Source organism: Halichoerus grypus, chromosome 9 (genome assembly GCF_964656455.1).
Source record: "Halichoerus grypus chromosome 9, mHalGry1.hap1.1, whole genome shotgun sequence".
In the NCBI taxonomy this organism is placed as follows: domain Eukaryota; kingdom Metazoa; phylum Chordata; class Mammalia; order Carnivora; family Phocidae; genus Halichoerus; species Halichoerus grypus.
The window spans coordinates 124269847-124284565 of NC_135720.1; the positions used below are offsets into that span (position 1 = coordinate 124269847).

The following is a 14719-nucleotide window of genomic DNA, read 5'->3' on the forward strand; positions in this document are numbered from 1 at the left end:
GGTGGTAAGGGGTAGGGCCTCTCTGGCTATTCTCACTCAAAGCAGAGCTGGCCAGTCCATCCCAGTCTACATTAGCCCAGCCACAGACAAGCCCCAGATCCATGAGATAACATACTTGTTGTTGTAGACCAGTGACATTTTCTGGTTCTTTCTTAAGTAGTATTACTGTGATTATAGCCAACTAAAACAAAGCTATAATGAAAACTGATTTTGACACAGTAATAGATAAATATATGCATAGAGCTAAGTGTATATTAGATCTTAGTAGATGATAAAGATGGCATTTAAAATCAACAGGTAATGATAATGATATATCTGATCAATAAATGATGTTTTGAAAACTGGCTATTCCTGTGGGAAAAAAATTTCGGTAAGTGACAAATAACCCACTGTTCTAGATACCCACCAGTTTGAACTGTTAGAAAGTGTGTGTGTGTGTGTGTGTGCGTGCGTGCGTGTGTGTGTGTGTGTGTGTGTGTGTGTATTTGTACATAAGTGTGGGGATTGGGAGCTATACCTCTCAAATCCATGGGAGCTGGTAGGAGGAGCTAGGTCTAAATAGCTCATAGAGTTAGGAGCACCAAGGACCCACTGACAACTTCTTGATACTAAGTGACCTCTGGCAAATTAAACTCAGGAGGAAAACAGATTCCACGTGGCGTCATTGGTGAATGTGGCATGATACCTCCATCTGCTTTGCCCACAGCTCTGCCACTAGAGCAGACCTTCAACATGCCTGTAAGAATTACCTTTCCAGGGTGACTAACAGGAGGTAAGTAATAAAGAAGAATTATCTCATTTATTTTACTATTCCTCTGGTGGGAATAATGGGCTAGTTTAAGAAACAACAACAACAACATTGTGGGCTGAGAATTTTGGGATTCACTTATAGGGCTGATTTCAGCCCCCTTGGAAATTACCACTCACCTCCCCCCACACAAAGTAAGAATTTATGACAAACATGTAAAAATGAATGCTGAGCCTATTGATTTTAGTATCTGTATAACTTCTTTGGGAGAAGGAAGGCTATTCATCACCACCTTGGCTCAAAATTTCCTTTTGCTTATTTACATGCTATTTTAAGGTTAAAGCAAGTCCCATTTCCAAAGTCATTAAAGTCAAGCTTCGCAAAGCGAACTCAGGGATCAAAGAAAACTACAGTGCTAAGAATGCTATCATATAAGTTCTCTCCAAAGAGACTGCCTACCAGCTTAAATCAGAATTTGGTTTTGTTTCTGATCCTTGGGAAGAAATAATAACTTGGTCCCTTCAAAAAGGCAAAATGTGTCACCTCTTTAGAGAAGGGAGACATTTTGAGTGAAGGGATTAGTACTAACTTTTACTTGCCTCCCCTTTCTATAAAAGCTGAGCATCACTGAAGAAAGAGGGAAGATATGTTGAGTGAAATTAATCATTCTTCAAGGGAATGGCTTCGCATGAAGAGCAAATGTGATTGGTGCCATCATGGTACCTTTCCCATCTCAAAGTAGAGCAGAGGGGGTGGTGAACCCCAGCAGGCTGTGTGTGCTATAGGCATGTTAGGAATCACTTCCCATCTCTGGGAGTTGGGAAATGGTAGAGCGCAGAAAAGAATGGCATTTCTAGAGTCTGTGTTTTGTGTTTTTCCTTTGGAAGGGTCCAAAGCCACTGTCTTCCTAAAATGGTTTAATACAGCCAATCTCAAGGCCCGCCTTTGCACCCATTAACTCTGGAATGAAATGAATCCAAGAAACACAGGCAAGGAGTTCCTCAACAATTGGGTCCATTTCATTCCTTGCAAACATATTGTATTACATTACAGCTCAGACCAGCTTGGGAAGTTTATTTGATTTTTGCTAATTTACTAGTTTTGCTGATTAAGGACTTTTCAGGTACTTAAATATCTTCAGAAGACAGACTATTATTCATAAAGCAATTCTACAAAGAACATGTCAGAGATTCTTTACTTAGTACATATCCTCAAAGGGAGCCTGTGCCCTTGTTCGCATGCTTATTATTTTTTTTTTCTTTTTTGCAGAGAAAACTGTTGTTTGATCTTATAGCTATCAACCTGGTTTTATTTGTATTTATTTATTTATTTTTAACGGCAGGAATTTCTAATGTTGTAGAACATCATAGAAGCTTCCCAGCTGGCATCTACTTGTTTCTCTTATTACACTAGATAGGCTACCAATCTTGTGCAGGTTCTGATTTTAAAAATAAAAGAGCTTATCCTGACTGAATCAGAATATCCAAGTTTTAGCCCCAGCTTGTTTCCTCATTTTCTATATGACCTTGAGAAATTTATCTAACACCACAGAGTCTGTTTTCTCTCTTGAAATGTGAGGCTCATAATTCTCTCTCTGACTCTCAGAGTGATGGTCATCAATTCAATTCAGCACACATTCATTGAACATTAACTAGGTGCCTGGCACCATGCTAGGCTGAATGAGAGAAGAATCCTGCTTTCTGAAATACACAATGCAGAGAGATGCTGGCTTTGAGCATTCTTTGAAGAGTATAAACAACTACACAGAAGGAATCACACACTGCATGAATTGGCCGATGAATGTGATTCTGGACTAGACCCTCTCAACTCTGCTCCTTCCAGAGCATTTCCTGAACAGCTTTGGACCTTGACTCTGGGGTCATCTACATGCCATTGGAAAGAATGTCTACTGTGAGCTCTCTGAGCTCCCTTCTGATTGCAGTGCCATACTGAATAATACTAACTTGGTGTGAAAAGGATGAATTAACCTTGAATGTTTCAGACACTTGCAAGAGTGATATATGCTGTTTTATTAAATAGAAGTTTTAAATAAATAAGGGTTTAAAATTTTCACATAAGCTTTTTTAAGACTTCATAAAAATTCAATTAACCAACTATCTGATTGTTATTTTGTGCAAATACTATTCTAGGGGCTGGAGAGGGTACAAAGATAAGCCACTGACCCATCTCTCTCCACCCCCTGGCTAGGCCAGGTGACCCTATTATATATTCTTATTGTGCTGTGACTTATTTTAATACTTTTTACAATTGTAACTCAGGTTTATTAGTAATTCATTTGTGAAATCTTTGTGGAAGCTCTAGGAGGGCAAACATTATCTTTTTCACTGCCATATTCCCAGTGCCTAACTCAATGCTGACCCTTAACATTTGTGGATGAATAAGTAATATTGTCGTACTACCCATGAGTACACATGTTGTCATGGGGGGAGATATACCATCAATATTTGTGGATTGATGAATGGCTCTAGTCTGAGGGTATAAATTCTGGCCTGAGCACAAGGGTCTTCAAAAGAGAGGGGTATTGGTCATTGTTACCTGATGTATTACTCCATTCTGTACTGAAGGGTCTAAAAGACCATGTATAATTACAAAGCAAATAGTGTAGAAATTAATGTCATATAAAATACAAGCTGGTTGTATTTATTTACGGTCTATTAAAGGTATCAAGATATGGAAACACTGATTTTTTTACATCAAATTTAATTGATTTCTTTGTTTAAAGGAAAATACAAAAGTCACAGTGAATAAAAAGTTAGAAGTACCAGATGCTAATTTGGTGTCAGATGCTAAGAGAGAGAAATCCACATACACTTGTGCCCACAAATTCACTCCCACACATACCATATATGTTTTTGACTTTTTTCAAGATGGTAAGGTGTGAGATTACATTTACAACTTATCTGTGATGGTAGGTGTAATGAGCCTAAAAAGTATTTACTTAGAATTATTAAATCAATGCAGTAAACATTTATTAAACATTAAGTATGTACCAGGCACCGTGCTAGGGGCTGGGATACAAGGCTGAATGAGGTAAGGGGAAACCAGCAATGGGGAATGTGGGGGAAACAAATTAGGAAGAGAAGAAAGACCCCCTGAATATGATTGATGTCCAACCAAACAGAACAATCAAATACGGACCCAGAGTATTAGCACAGGTATGGGACAATCTTTCAGAATACACTATCTGGCACTAATGCTAGACTACCAATCTGGAACACTCTGAATTTAAACAAGGAAATATATTCCATAATCCAGAGCTCCTGAGAGGTTAGAAAAATAAGAGGAATTCACAATAAATGCCCAACTCCTTCCTGCTACCTTTGTGGATACAGTTTTCTTTCCAACACCAGAGAAGCCTGGTGACCCTATGGAATGGATTTGAAGCCTGGTTAGCACTATTAAATTAAAAAACTGACCAATAATTCTTGCTGCTTCCACCCCTGCCCTCACTAGTGTGGTATTGCTATTGATCCCCATTAATGATTTAGTGATTAAGGAGGATAAATTGCCTATGAATGCAAAGCAAGCTGAAGGGCTCCCAGGAACCCAGCTGAACATTCTCCTATCAATAAGTACTGTACATGCCTATAAAATTTTCAACCCAGTGTCCTAAGCCACCTTGGATTTCACTTCCACATCAAGTATGCAGTATTTTCAGCATCTTGCTCATCTTGCTCTATTTTGTCAACTTCTGATTTCCTCTGTTATTTTTTCTACTTGGGCAATGGCTCTCTTTTTACCTGCCAGACCGTATCTCTGTGAGTCCCTTGTTATGAATTAGCATAACAGCTGTCAGGATACAGTGTACTGGGCTGTGTGTGGGGTCCATCCCACAGATCCTCTTTTGGATTTTATGCCTTAACTTCCGGGTGGGGAAAACCACACAGTGAATGAAGTGAGGAGGTGATGTCTTTCTCCTATTTCATAAACATTCTCTCGGAGATCTCTGTGAGCATTCCTAAAAAAGATTTCACTATTTATTTTATTTTAGAGAGAGAGAGAGTGAGAGAGAGTGGGAGGAGGGGCAGAGGGAGAGGGAAAGAATCTCAAGCAGACTCTGCGCTGAGTTCAGAGCCCGATGCAGGGCTCAATCTCACAACTCTGAGATCATGACCTGAGCCGAAATCAAGAGTCAGACACTGAACTGACTGAGTCACCCAGGTGCCCCTCAGTGAGTATTAATATAAGAATATAAAAGGATCTTATCTTAAAAACTGGCACCAGAATTTTTCTGGAGGGAATGGTCTTGGAAAAGTGTGTAGTTCCCAAAAGTCTCACTGTTGGAGGAACCCAAACAGCAAAATAAAAAAGCTTGCTGAACTGCTCTGCATGAGAGAATAAAGACAGTCTGCTCCTAAGAGAGGATGCAAGAAGAGCATAGGAACAAGGAGGAATGAAAGGGTTTAGAGAAGAGGCAATAGGTGGGGAGAGACCGGGATTGGGTTTAGGGAGGAGTTGGTGAAATTTTAAGCAAAGTATACTCTCCTATGTTTTGTCATTATTTTTTTGTGATTATTATGTAAACCAGTGGTTCTCTAAGTGTGGTCCCTGACCAGCAGCATCGGCATCCGCTGGGAACTGGTTAGAAATGCAATTCTCAGGCTCTATCAGAGCTACTCAATCTGAGGGTGCTGCCCAGAAACACTTTCACAGGCCCTCCAGGCCATTCCGATGTGTTCCACGTTTGAGAAATGGAGTCAGTCTTGCCTCCTCTCACCCTGCACGCCAAATTGCAGCCAACGTCTAGCACATAGATGTTCTGTATGACCTTTTTTGATGTTTCAGAGGCATAACTGCTGTGAGCACTGGGAGAAATTGGATTCTGAGAGGTGGAGATGACCATGAAGATATGCCTGAGGAATTTGTAGAGAAGTTGGGACACTCATAGGCCAAAGAATTAGGGGGACTGTGGTGGTTTTCCCTGAGTTCTGGGGAGCAGGGAGGACCCACCTGCCATGTTCCTAGAATAAGCCCACTTCCCACCTCCAACTCTCAGTCCTTTTTTATCAAGCCTCCAACACTCCCCTCCTTGCTTCTGGTTCTCAACAGATGACTTTGCTTTTAACCTCACTGGGAAAAAGAGAATCACAAAATGGAAACAACCTTGTCCTCCTTCTACTGAATCTAGAAAAGCTGCACACTTCACCCATCTTCCACGTTGCTCTTGTCACAGTGGAAGGTGGACAGCCCCACCTATCAAGGGCTCTTCACCTGTTTCCTGAATTCCACCCACTCAAGGATTTCACTCCCTAAGTCAGTTCTTCTCAACCTTGGCTTTAAAAATCACCTGCAGACCTTTTTAAAAACCCTAAAGCCCAAGGGCACCTGGGTGGCTCAGTCAGTTGAGTCTGACTCTAGATTTCGGCTCAGGTCATGATCTCAGGGTGGTGAGCTCGAGCTCCGTGTCTGGTTCTGCACTAGATGTGGAGCCTGCTTCAGATTCTCTCTCTACCTCTCCATCTGCCCCTCCCCCTCACCCCGCTCACACACTCTCTCTCTCTCTAAAAAACAAAACAAAACAGACAAACCCTAAAGCCCAGGCTACACAGCAGATCAACCAGAATGTCTGAGACATAAGTAGTTAATACCCTGGGTGATTCTAATGTGCAGCCAAGGCTGTGGATCACTACCCTCTCTCTGGGAAGTAAACTCATCTTTTCCTGATTTGTCTCCATCTCCATAAAATTATGCCTACTCTAGTCTGTCTTTAAAAAATTCTTTGCCCTTCTTATCACCATCTCTGTTTTGCAGAAAGTCTTCTTGCAGAAGATGGCAATAGCTGTTATCTCCACGTTCTTACTTCCCGTTACGCTGGAGCCCACGCCCATCTCTCTGGCTTCTGTCTCCATCACTGCGGTAAAGCAATCTTTCCAAGTTCCCCAGTGACTTCCATATTTCCACAGTTTATGGCCACTTTCTTTCCCTATCCTATTTAACTCATCAGCAGCATTCCAAAGAACCAGTTGCTGTCTTCTTGAATCAATCAATTATCCAGCTCTGTGACACCATGCTCTTCTGATTTCCTTTAACTCCTTCTCTGTCTCCTTCTCCTTTGTCTAGACTCTAATTGTTGATGATACTAAATCCGTGTTTGTTCTTTCTTTAAACTTCCCTGCTAGCTCCTGAAGGTGCCCGTATTTATATCCCAAGCTCAGCCATCTCCTTGGAGCTATAGATTCACTGATTCAAGTGGCTACCTGATGTTTTCACTTGGAGATCCTACAGATATCACCAAATTAACATTTCTAAATGTAATTCTTAGTTCCACTCCTAGATCTTCTCCTCCACTTCCCCCAGTCTTCCTAGCTCTGAAAATGGCACCACCACCAACCTACTTGGTCAGATAGCAGCTATCTAGAGTTATTCTTGACTCTTCCCTCTTCTTCACCTCCCATGATCAACCCCTCTGCAATATCTGTTCTAAATCCAAAGTAGATCTCCAATTCATCCCCTCCTCCTCATCTCCACTGCCACCACCATAGTCCTGTCCATCTTCTTTGTCCTGGGCCACAGCTTCCAAACTGATCTATCTAGTTTTATTCTCACCTTTGTCCATTCAGTGATACTTAGGGGAGGGCCCTCTGCTCCCTTTCTGTAATGCAGCATCGAGTGCCAGGGCCATGTTTTCTCTACACTAGGCGACTCCTTCTGAACAGGGAAACCTGCAAGCTGCTCAATGGATACAACTGAAGACCAAGGCAGGGATCAGGTAGTAGAAAGACTATCCACCTCCTGAATGATTCTCCTATAAACTCAATGTCAGGCAACATCACTAACCATTTTTACCTCTGGAAAACTGGAAACATAAGTTGAAATGCATGTAGACACGTACCCCATGATATGTGAGATAATCCTTTTTTGGGATTATACCAAATTTGGGGTAAACCATATCATTTTATAAATCCCTTAGAGTGCTGGATAGTTACATGAAATTATATGATTTTCTTTTTGTAATGCAAAGAAAGTCAATAAAGAATTCCTAGTTTATTTATTTTATAAATATGAATTTTTAAAATACAATTTTTTACAATAGGCCATGTCCTAAGCACTCCTCTGTTTCATTCCTTTGCTAATTCTTTCTCTATTAGACCTCCAAATGCTGGTGTTCCTTAGGGCTTGATCCTATATCTTCTTTCCTCTCTATATTTTCTACCTAGGTGCAGATGACTCCCAAGTTTACAACCCTGATTCTCCTCTCCAGATTCACAAAGCAGAATACCTACTTGTCATTTCTGCTTAGGTATCCACAGTTATCTCCAACTTAACATTTTTAAAATCATAGTGTGTCTCTACATCTTCATTCCCTTCAGTCTTTCCCACCTCTGTAAATAGCACCACATCGCCTCAGTCACAGAATGCTTTATATCTGGTTGACAAGATTATTGTACACAGGAGTGCACCTTTGAATAGCACATGGCCCCATTAACATCTCCTATTACCATCAACCTTGGATATCTGTCTCAGAGATAGGATTATCAGGTACAAGATGATGGGGCGGTGAGTGGGGAGTATAGGATTAGCTCCGTGCCATCTGCCAACACCATTAGAACTGATAATTCAAAGAAAAGGTCAGTAGGATCCAGGTCTATGTTATATATGAGTAGACAACGTTGTTGTTCACTTATTATCAACATGTAAGTGCAGCTCAATCCTGATTCAGATGCAACACTCACGAGGAATGGACATTCAAAATCAGCAAAAAAATATAGACTCATTTTGGAAGAGAGTGGAGAGCAATACACAGGAAGTAAGATGATGTGAGACATCTTCTGTCCTATGTCAGCTTTTATAAGTTTCATTACCTTATTTTTTAAGATCTAAAAGCGCACCCTCTTCCATTAATGCTGTTGCAATGTTTGCTTCTGCCTCTGGAACTGAAAATCAGCTCCATACCAAGTATGGAAGCAGTGGGCTGATAAAGAAGGGCAGAGATGGGGATGAGGGAAAAATACTATGTGTGACTAAGTTTTTAAATTGAATTGAGAGAAATCCTAGGACTTGACCTATTTTATTTGAATATAAATAGATTAAGCTTCTGTAACAGACAGAAAGGAAGACTCAGAATAGCAGTAGAGATTAAGTTTTATTATGTTAAACTAAAGTTACATGTTTGTACATCCAGAGTTATGGCTTATGAAATTTGCACCCACTCGGCATATACACAAATTTATGGGATTCTTTCAACATCCAGGCTTTCTGCTCTTGAATTAGGGAGGATAGGATCAACTTTATCCTATTTTTCTGAAACCAGATTATAGAACCTAAAAGTCTTGAAAGCCCATTTTGTTTACAGAGTAATAACATACACAGAAGTGACACCATTAACACCTAGCTCCACAATTAACTAATTGTGCAACTTCAGGCATTCATCCATTATTTCCTGGAATGAATTCTATAGCAGCATTAACTTAATATCCACAGGCTTTGTCCTCATATACATTAAGGACAAATTTCATATTTTTTTTTCTGTCTTTCAACCATGGGAAACAGTGTATATAGAAAAGGGACATATCTTCTAGAGTAATTCTGCTATCCCTCCAAAAAGAGATGCATTAGAAAAATATGAACTATTTTTTTTTTTAATGAGAAAAATGTTTGCTTCTTACCTTCACACCAAGGATTGAAGAGAATGTACGTGTCCGTTTCTGGGTTTCGGCTGGTGCGGAGTATGCCGTAGGGGGTCCAGACAGCAACATACATACGGAATTTCCCCACAATGCACTCCGGAGAAGACTGGATGGATAGCCGGACAGACCTGTCCTCTCTCATGACAACCTTGGCCCCCCACTTGCCTCTCTGCAGCTCCGGGACAACAGGAACTGGAATGTAGGTTCCCTTGTTCTCCTGAGGGTAGCGACCTTTGAGAAGAAAGAAGTGTCGAGTTGATTTCACAAACCATTTTTGTTCTCACTCTGTCATCTTGTAGCTGAAGGTTAAAATAATTAATTAGACCTGAAATCGTTAAGACTTGGGTTTGAATTTCATTTCTGCTACCGTGTTGCTACGTGACATTAGTTGATTTTTTTCTTTGAAGCTCAGATTTGTCATGTCTAGATTAAAAAAGAAAGAATAACAATACTTACAGGAATGTTCATTGGTTAGTTAATGAATTCAAATAAGATGTAGAAATCATAATCTGGGATGCAAAAACAAAATGGAGCTTATAGGGTACTGTGAAGTTATCATTCCCTGAAATTCTGCTCTCTAAAAGTTAGAATTGCTCTTTTAGGGGATAGGCAAATGTGTTTTTGCTTATTCTGAATACGACTTGTTATATTACCTATATTAGGATTGTATTTATAGGTTGTACATGTGACCATTTTCATATTCAACTGAAACACGTGTTTATTGCCAGTCTCATCAGGGATTTAGGCTTATAACTTGGGTAAGAATTCAGGCTCCAGAGGCAAGTTCTCTAGATTTGAATCTTGGCTCTGCTCCTCCCTTACCCTGGCAACTTCTGGCAAATTACTTGACCTTTACAAATCCCTATTTCTTTCTCTTTTTCTTCATCAGTAAATGAGGATAATAATATTACCTGAGGAGGAAATAAAATAACACATGTAAGATGCTTTGCCTATAATTTTTCATGCAGAGCAAATTTTAGCTATTATTTCAATAGAAGATTAAGCAACAGGGAATTTTACCATATTTCCAGGCTTAGAACACTTTATGTATAAGCTATCTCAGGATACATTTTATTTGTCTTTATTGCAGTCATTTTAGACCAAATTCTTTTTTTTAAAAAATTTTTTATTGTTATGTTAATCACCATACATTACATCATTAGTTTTTGATGTAGTGTTCCATGATTCATTGTTTGTGCATAACACCCAGTGCTCCATGCAGAATGTGCCCTCTTTAATACCCATCACCAGGCTAACCCATCCTCCCACCCCCCTCCCCTCTAGAACCCTCAGTTTGTTTTTCAGAGACCATCATCTCTCATGGTTAGTCTCCCCCTCCTATTTCCCCCCCCTTCATTCTTCCCCTCCTGCTATCTTCTTCTTTTTTTTTTTCTTAACATATATTGCATTATTTGTTTCAGAGGTACAGATCTGTGATTCAACAGTCTTGCACAATTCACAGAGCTCACCATAGCACATACCCTCTCCAATGTCTATCACCCAGCGACCCCATCCCTCCCACCCCACCCCCCACTCCAGCAACCCTCAGTTTGTTTCCTGAGATTAAGAATTCCTCATATCAGTGAGTAGACCAAATTCTTAATTCATGGTGTTAACCTCAAAACTAAATTTTACCAATGAGTTCCTGAAAAATAGTCTTCACAGTATCTCTCTCTCTCTCTCTCTCTACCTCTCTCTCTCTATATATATATATGTGTGTGTGTGTATATATATATAAATCTATCTATATATAAAAATCTTAAGTCTCTCTCTCTCTATATATATATATGTATATCTATATCTCTCTCTCTCCATATATATATGGAGAGATATATGTATCTCAAGTCAACTTCACAGCATTCTTTTTTTTTTTTAAGATTTGTTTATTTATTAGAGAGCGAGTGAGCATGGGAGCAGGGGCAGGAGGGGCAGAGGGAGAGGGAGATAGAGAATCCAAAGCAGACTCCCCGCTGAGCAGGGAGCCTGACGTGGGGCTTAATCCCAGGACCCTGAGATCATGACCTGAGCTGAAATCAAGATTCGGACTCTCAACTGACTGAGCCACCCAGATGCCCCTCAACTTCACAGTATCCTTGACTTTTCAGCTTACAGTTTAATTTATAGTTTAGTGTACAAGATAATCAAATGTATAGATATTTTAAAATGGAGCAGATCTTTCATTTACAAATTTTTCCAAAATGTGTTACATATTTAATTCTAATTGACTTGAAGAAAAATACAAATCAGGCTAATAAGTCTGCAAATCATTTTGACTGCAAGCAGAAGAAACTTTAAGGGAAAAACTTATTTACTTTAATTGTTTTATAGAAAACACGTAGAGGATTCTGCATTAAAACTAACAAAAACAATGCTTCGTTTGGGCCTCCAATTACATAGGATGTGCTATGAGATCTTAAAGGATTCTTTGGTAGGCATATTTTCAAAGATAGAGCATTCTAAGGAGGTAGTTGCATAAGTTAACTGCTGTGTAATTTTGTGAGATGCTTAATCTTAATGAAAATAATAATTTACACAGTGCAAGCCAGGGAGAAAGATTAGAACCCCAGTGCTTTGCTATGTGTTAGGGGTATCAGTTAATCACCACTCAGGATGAATATTACCATAAATCCAATAAAGCCTTAAAAATGGTTTGCTGCCAAGGTGCAACATTGTCTAGGTGGTGTTTTGGGGAATATAGGGAGCTTAGTCTCTGTGAATGCTGCACATAAATCCTGCAAGAGCTGTTTGCTCCAAAGGCACTTCCATATTTCCTGGGTATGCTCCTCTTTGTGCTTGTTCAAACTGGGGGATGAGGCTGCCTTTTTCTCTGGAGGCATTGTTGCTCTCTGGAGCCCCCATCACTACTGAAGTGTAGACATCAAACACAGTCTCACCTGCTAAATGGGACCATAATTCATTCATTACAGGGGCTCCTGGCAGCAGTTGCCACTAAATCCTGGCCTGGATTTAGAATACACAGTATTAAATATAATATAGGCTTAGTAAAGATAAATTTTCAGAGATAAAATCGATGTGCTAATGACAGATTAGATTTTTTTTAAAAGGATAAAAGGAATTTTAAAATGCACTACATAAGAAAGCTCCTTTAGGAGCAGCAATGAAGTAGGAGAGTATCTCTGAAATTATGTGTGTGCTACGAGCCTTTGCACTAACATCCACTTTTGTTAGGAACATTGAAATAACTAAGACAATCACTAGTTTCCATTATTACACCTGAAATTATGATCTCAAAGATATTAAATTTTACCTATCAAATTCATGGTATACCATAGAAAGGAAAGAAAAAGGAGAGCCTTGTTTATTCATTCTGGCTTTGGGCACAGTCACAACCTAATCTGAAGACTAGTTTGAACATTTTTCATTCATGCAACAATATTGCCTGCTATGTGCTAGACATTATTCTAAGTGCTAGGAATACAAGAGTGAACAAAACAGACTCTTGTGCTCATAGAGCTTGTAGTCTGTGGAAAAAGCCAATGCGTGTGCTGTTTATTACGTGCATGTTACTGCTTTATTCCTTATATTAATCTGTGAGAAGGAAATTATTATCATCATCCTAAATTTGACAAATCAAGAAACTAACACACATGTCAATTTGTCCAAGGTGATGCAACTAGTAAGTAGCAAGTGTGAGATCTGAACCTTGTCTGGCTGGAGAGCCTGACAATTTCCACTAAGCTCTACCACAGTTGTACGCAGTTGGAGTTGGTGAAAACTATGTTCAAATTCTGACTCCACAATTCACTATAGGTGTAACTTTGCACAAATTGCTTAATTGTTTGAGTTTTCATTTTCTTGTCTCTGCAGTTCCGGAAATGGAAAGAAGATAGATTTTATAACATACTAAAAGCTTTACACTTGGTGCATGGTAAGGGGTAACTTAGGAGACATTTATTGTTTGTGTTTAAACATAACAGCTACTGGAAAGTAAAGCCAGAAGGAAGAAGAGGTGATTCCGTCCCCCTACCCCCCACCCTGCAAGGTCTGGTTCTAAATCAGAAGAAATGTGAGTGTCCCAGTGAAAGCTGGTTACTTTTGTGGAGGGAAGTGTTGTGGCCACGGGGAGAGCAATTCGGCTGGCTCAGACCCTGACCGTCTGATCATGGTACTTACTTGTCCTCTCTCACTTATTCTGTAAAATGGGATACTAGGGGTCATAGTTGGTGATGGAGAGGGCAGGTCAATAAATGGCAGTTATTGCTATAATATTTCCCCCATTGTCTCAGGCTTTCTGATTCCTCTAAGTGATCCTTTCTCTGCACCAAGAGCAGGAAGCCAGGATGGGTTCACTGACAGTCAACTTATAGAACCCAAATCTACTTCAAAGGCCAGTTCATTCCTGAGTCAAATATATTGAGCTAAGAGAACGCATGCAGCCCACTCCCACAATCAATAAAAAACATGACATCATTCATTATTAACCAAAAAGCCTTAATAATTCCAAAATCATCATGTAAGAATCACCTGAAACCTGTCCCTCACTCATAACTTGTGATTTTGTGAATCATTTATGGTGACTGTCATCTTCATTCATTCATGCCTTAATCAGGAGTTGGCAAGTGATGATCTACAGGCCAAAGGTACCTTACTGCCTGTTTGTGTAAATAAAGTTTGATTGGCACACACTCATCCATTCAAGTATGATTGTGCTACAACAGCAGAGTAGAGTAGCTGTGACAGGGACCATATGGTCTGCAATGCCTAAAATATTTACTATCTGGCCCTTACAGTAAATAGTTGTCAAACTGTGCCTTAGAGAATTTTACATTTTATTTATTTAAGGGGTGATTTATTATGGAGACTCAACATCTAAGACTGGGACCTAAGAAGAAAATATTATCACCTAGTTTTTCCTTCCAAAGAGAAATATGTCACTAAACTAATAACAAGCATTTGAACCACTATTAGGTCAACATTTGGTTTCCTTAACACCTCCTTAAATTCCTCACAGTCTTAGATGGTGTTGAAGACATAGGAAGCTGGTTATAATTTTTTTATCGATTTCACTAGACATAGCTAAAATGTTCAATTTTATTACTGTACAAGGTGTTTAGAGTTGCCAAGACAGTTCATATAGCTAGAGACGGAAATAAAGTGACAGGAATGAAGATTTATTTCTGGGGTCCTTTCTTGCGAGGGAATTTTTGCAGATGGGAAAATGAGGGTCCTTGAGGTTGTCACATGGAGAACATCCATATAGCTAGGCAGAGGTAGAGACAGGGCTTGGACCAAGATCTCTGTACTGTGATATCCGTTCTTTCTCTGCATCAAGGGGGAGGATACTGAAGGCATTACAAAATAA

General features: G+C 39.6%; 1 protein-coding gene across 3 annotated transcripts in view; it reads right to left on the reverse strand.

Moving 5' to 3' along the window:
* F13A1 (coagulation factor XIII A chain) overlaps positions 1-14719 on the reverse strand; it is a 167423-nt gene that overhangs the window by 111808 nt on the left and 40896 nt on the right. For all 3 annotated transcript variants that reach the window (XM_078055667.1, XM_036068835.2, XM_036068836.2), the window contains exon 4: positions 9376-9627. In XM_078055667.1, coding sequence (XP_077911793.1) covers positions 9376-9627 — 252 coding nt within the window. The remainder of the gene's footprint in view (positions 1-9375; positions 9628-14719) is intronic.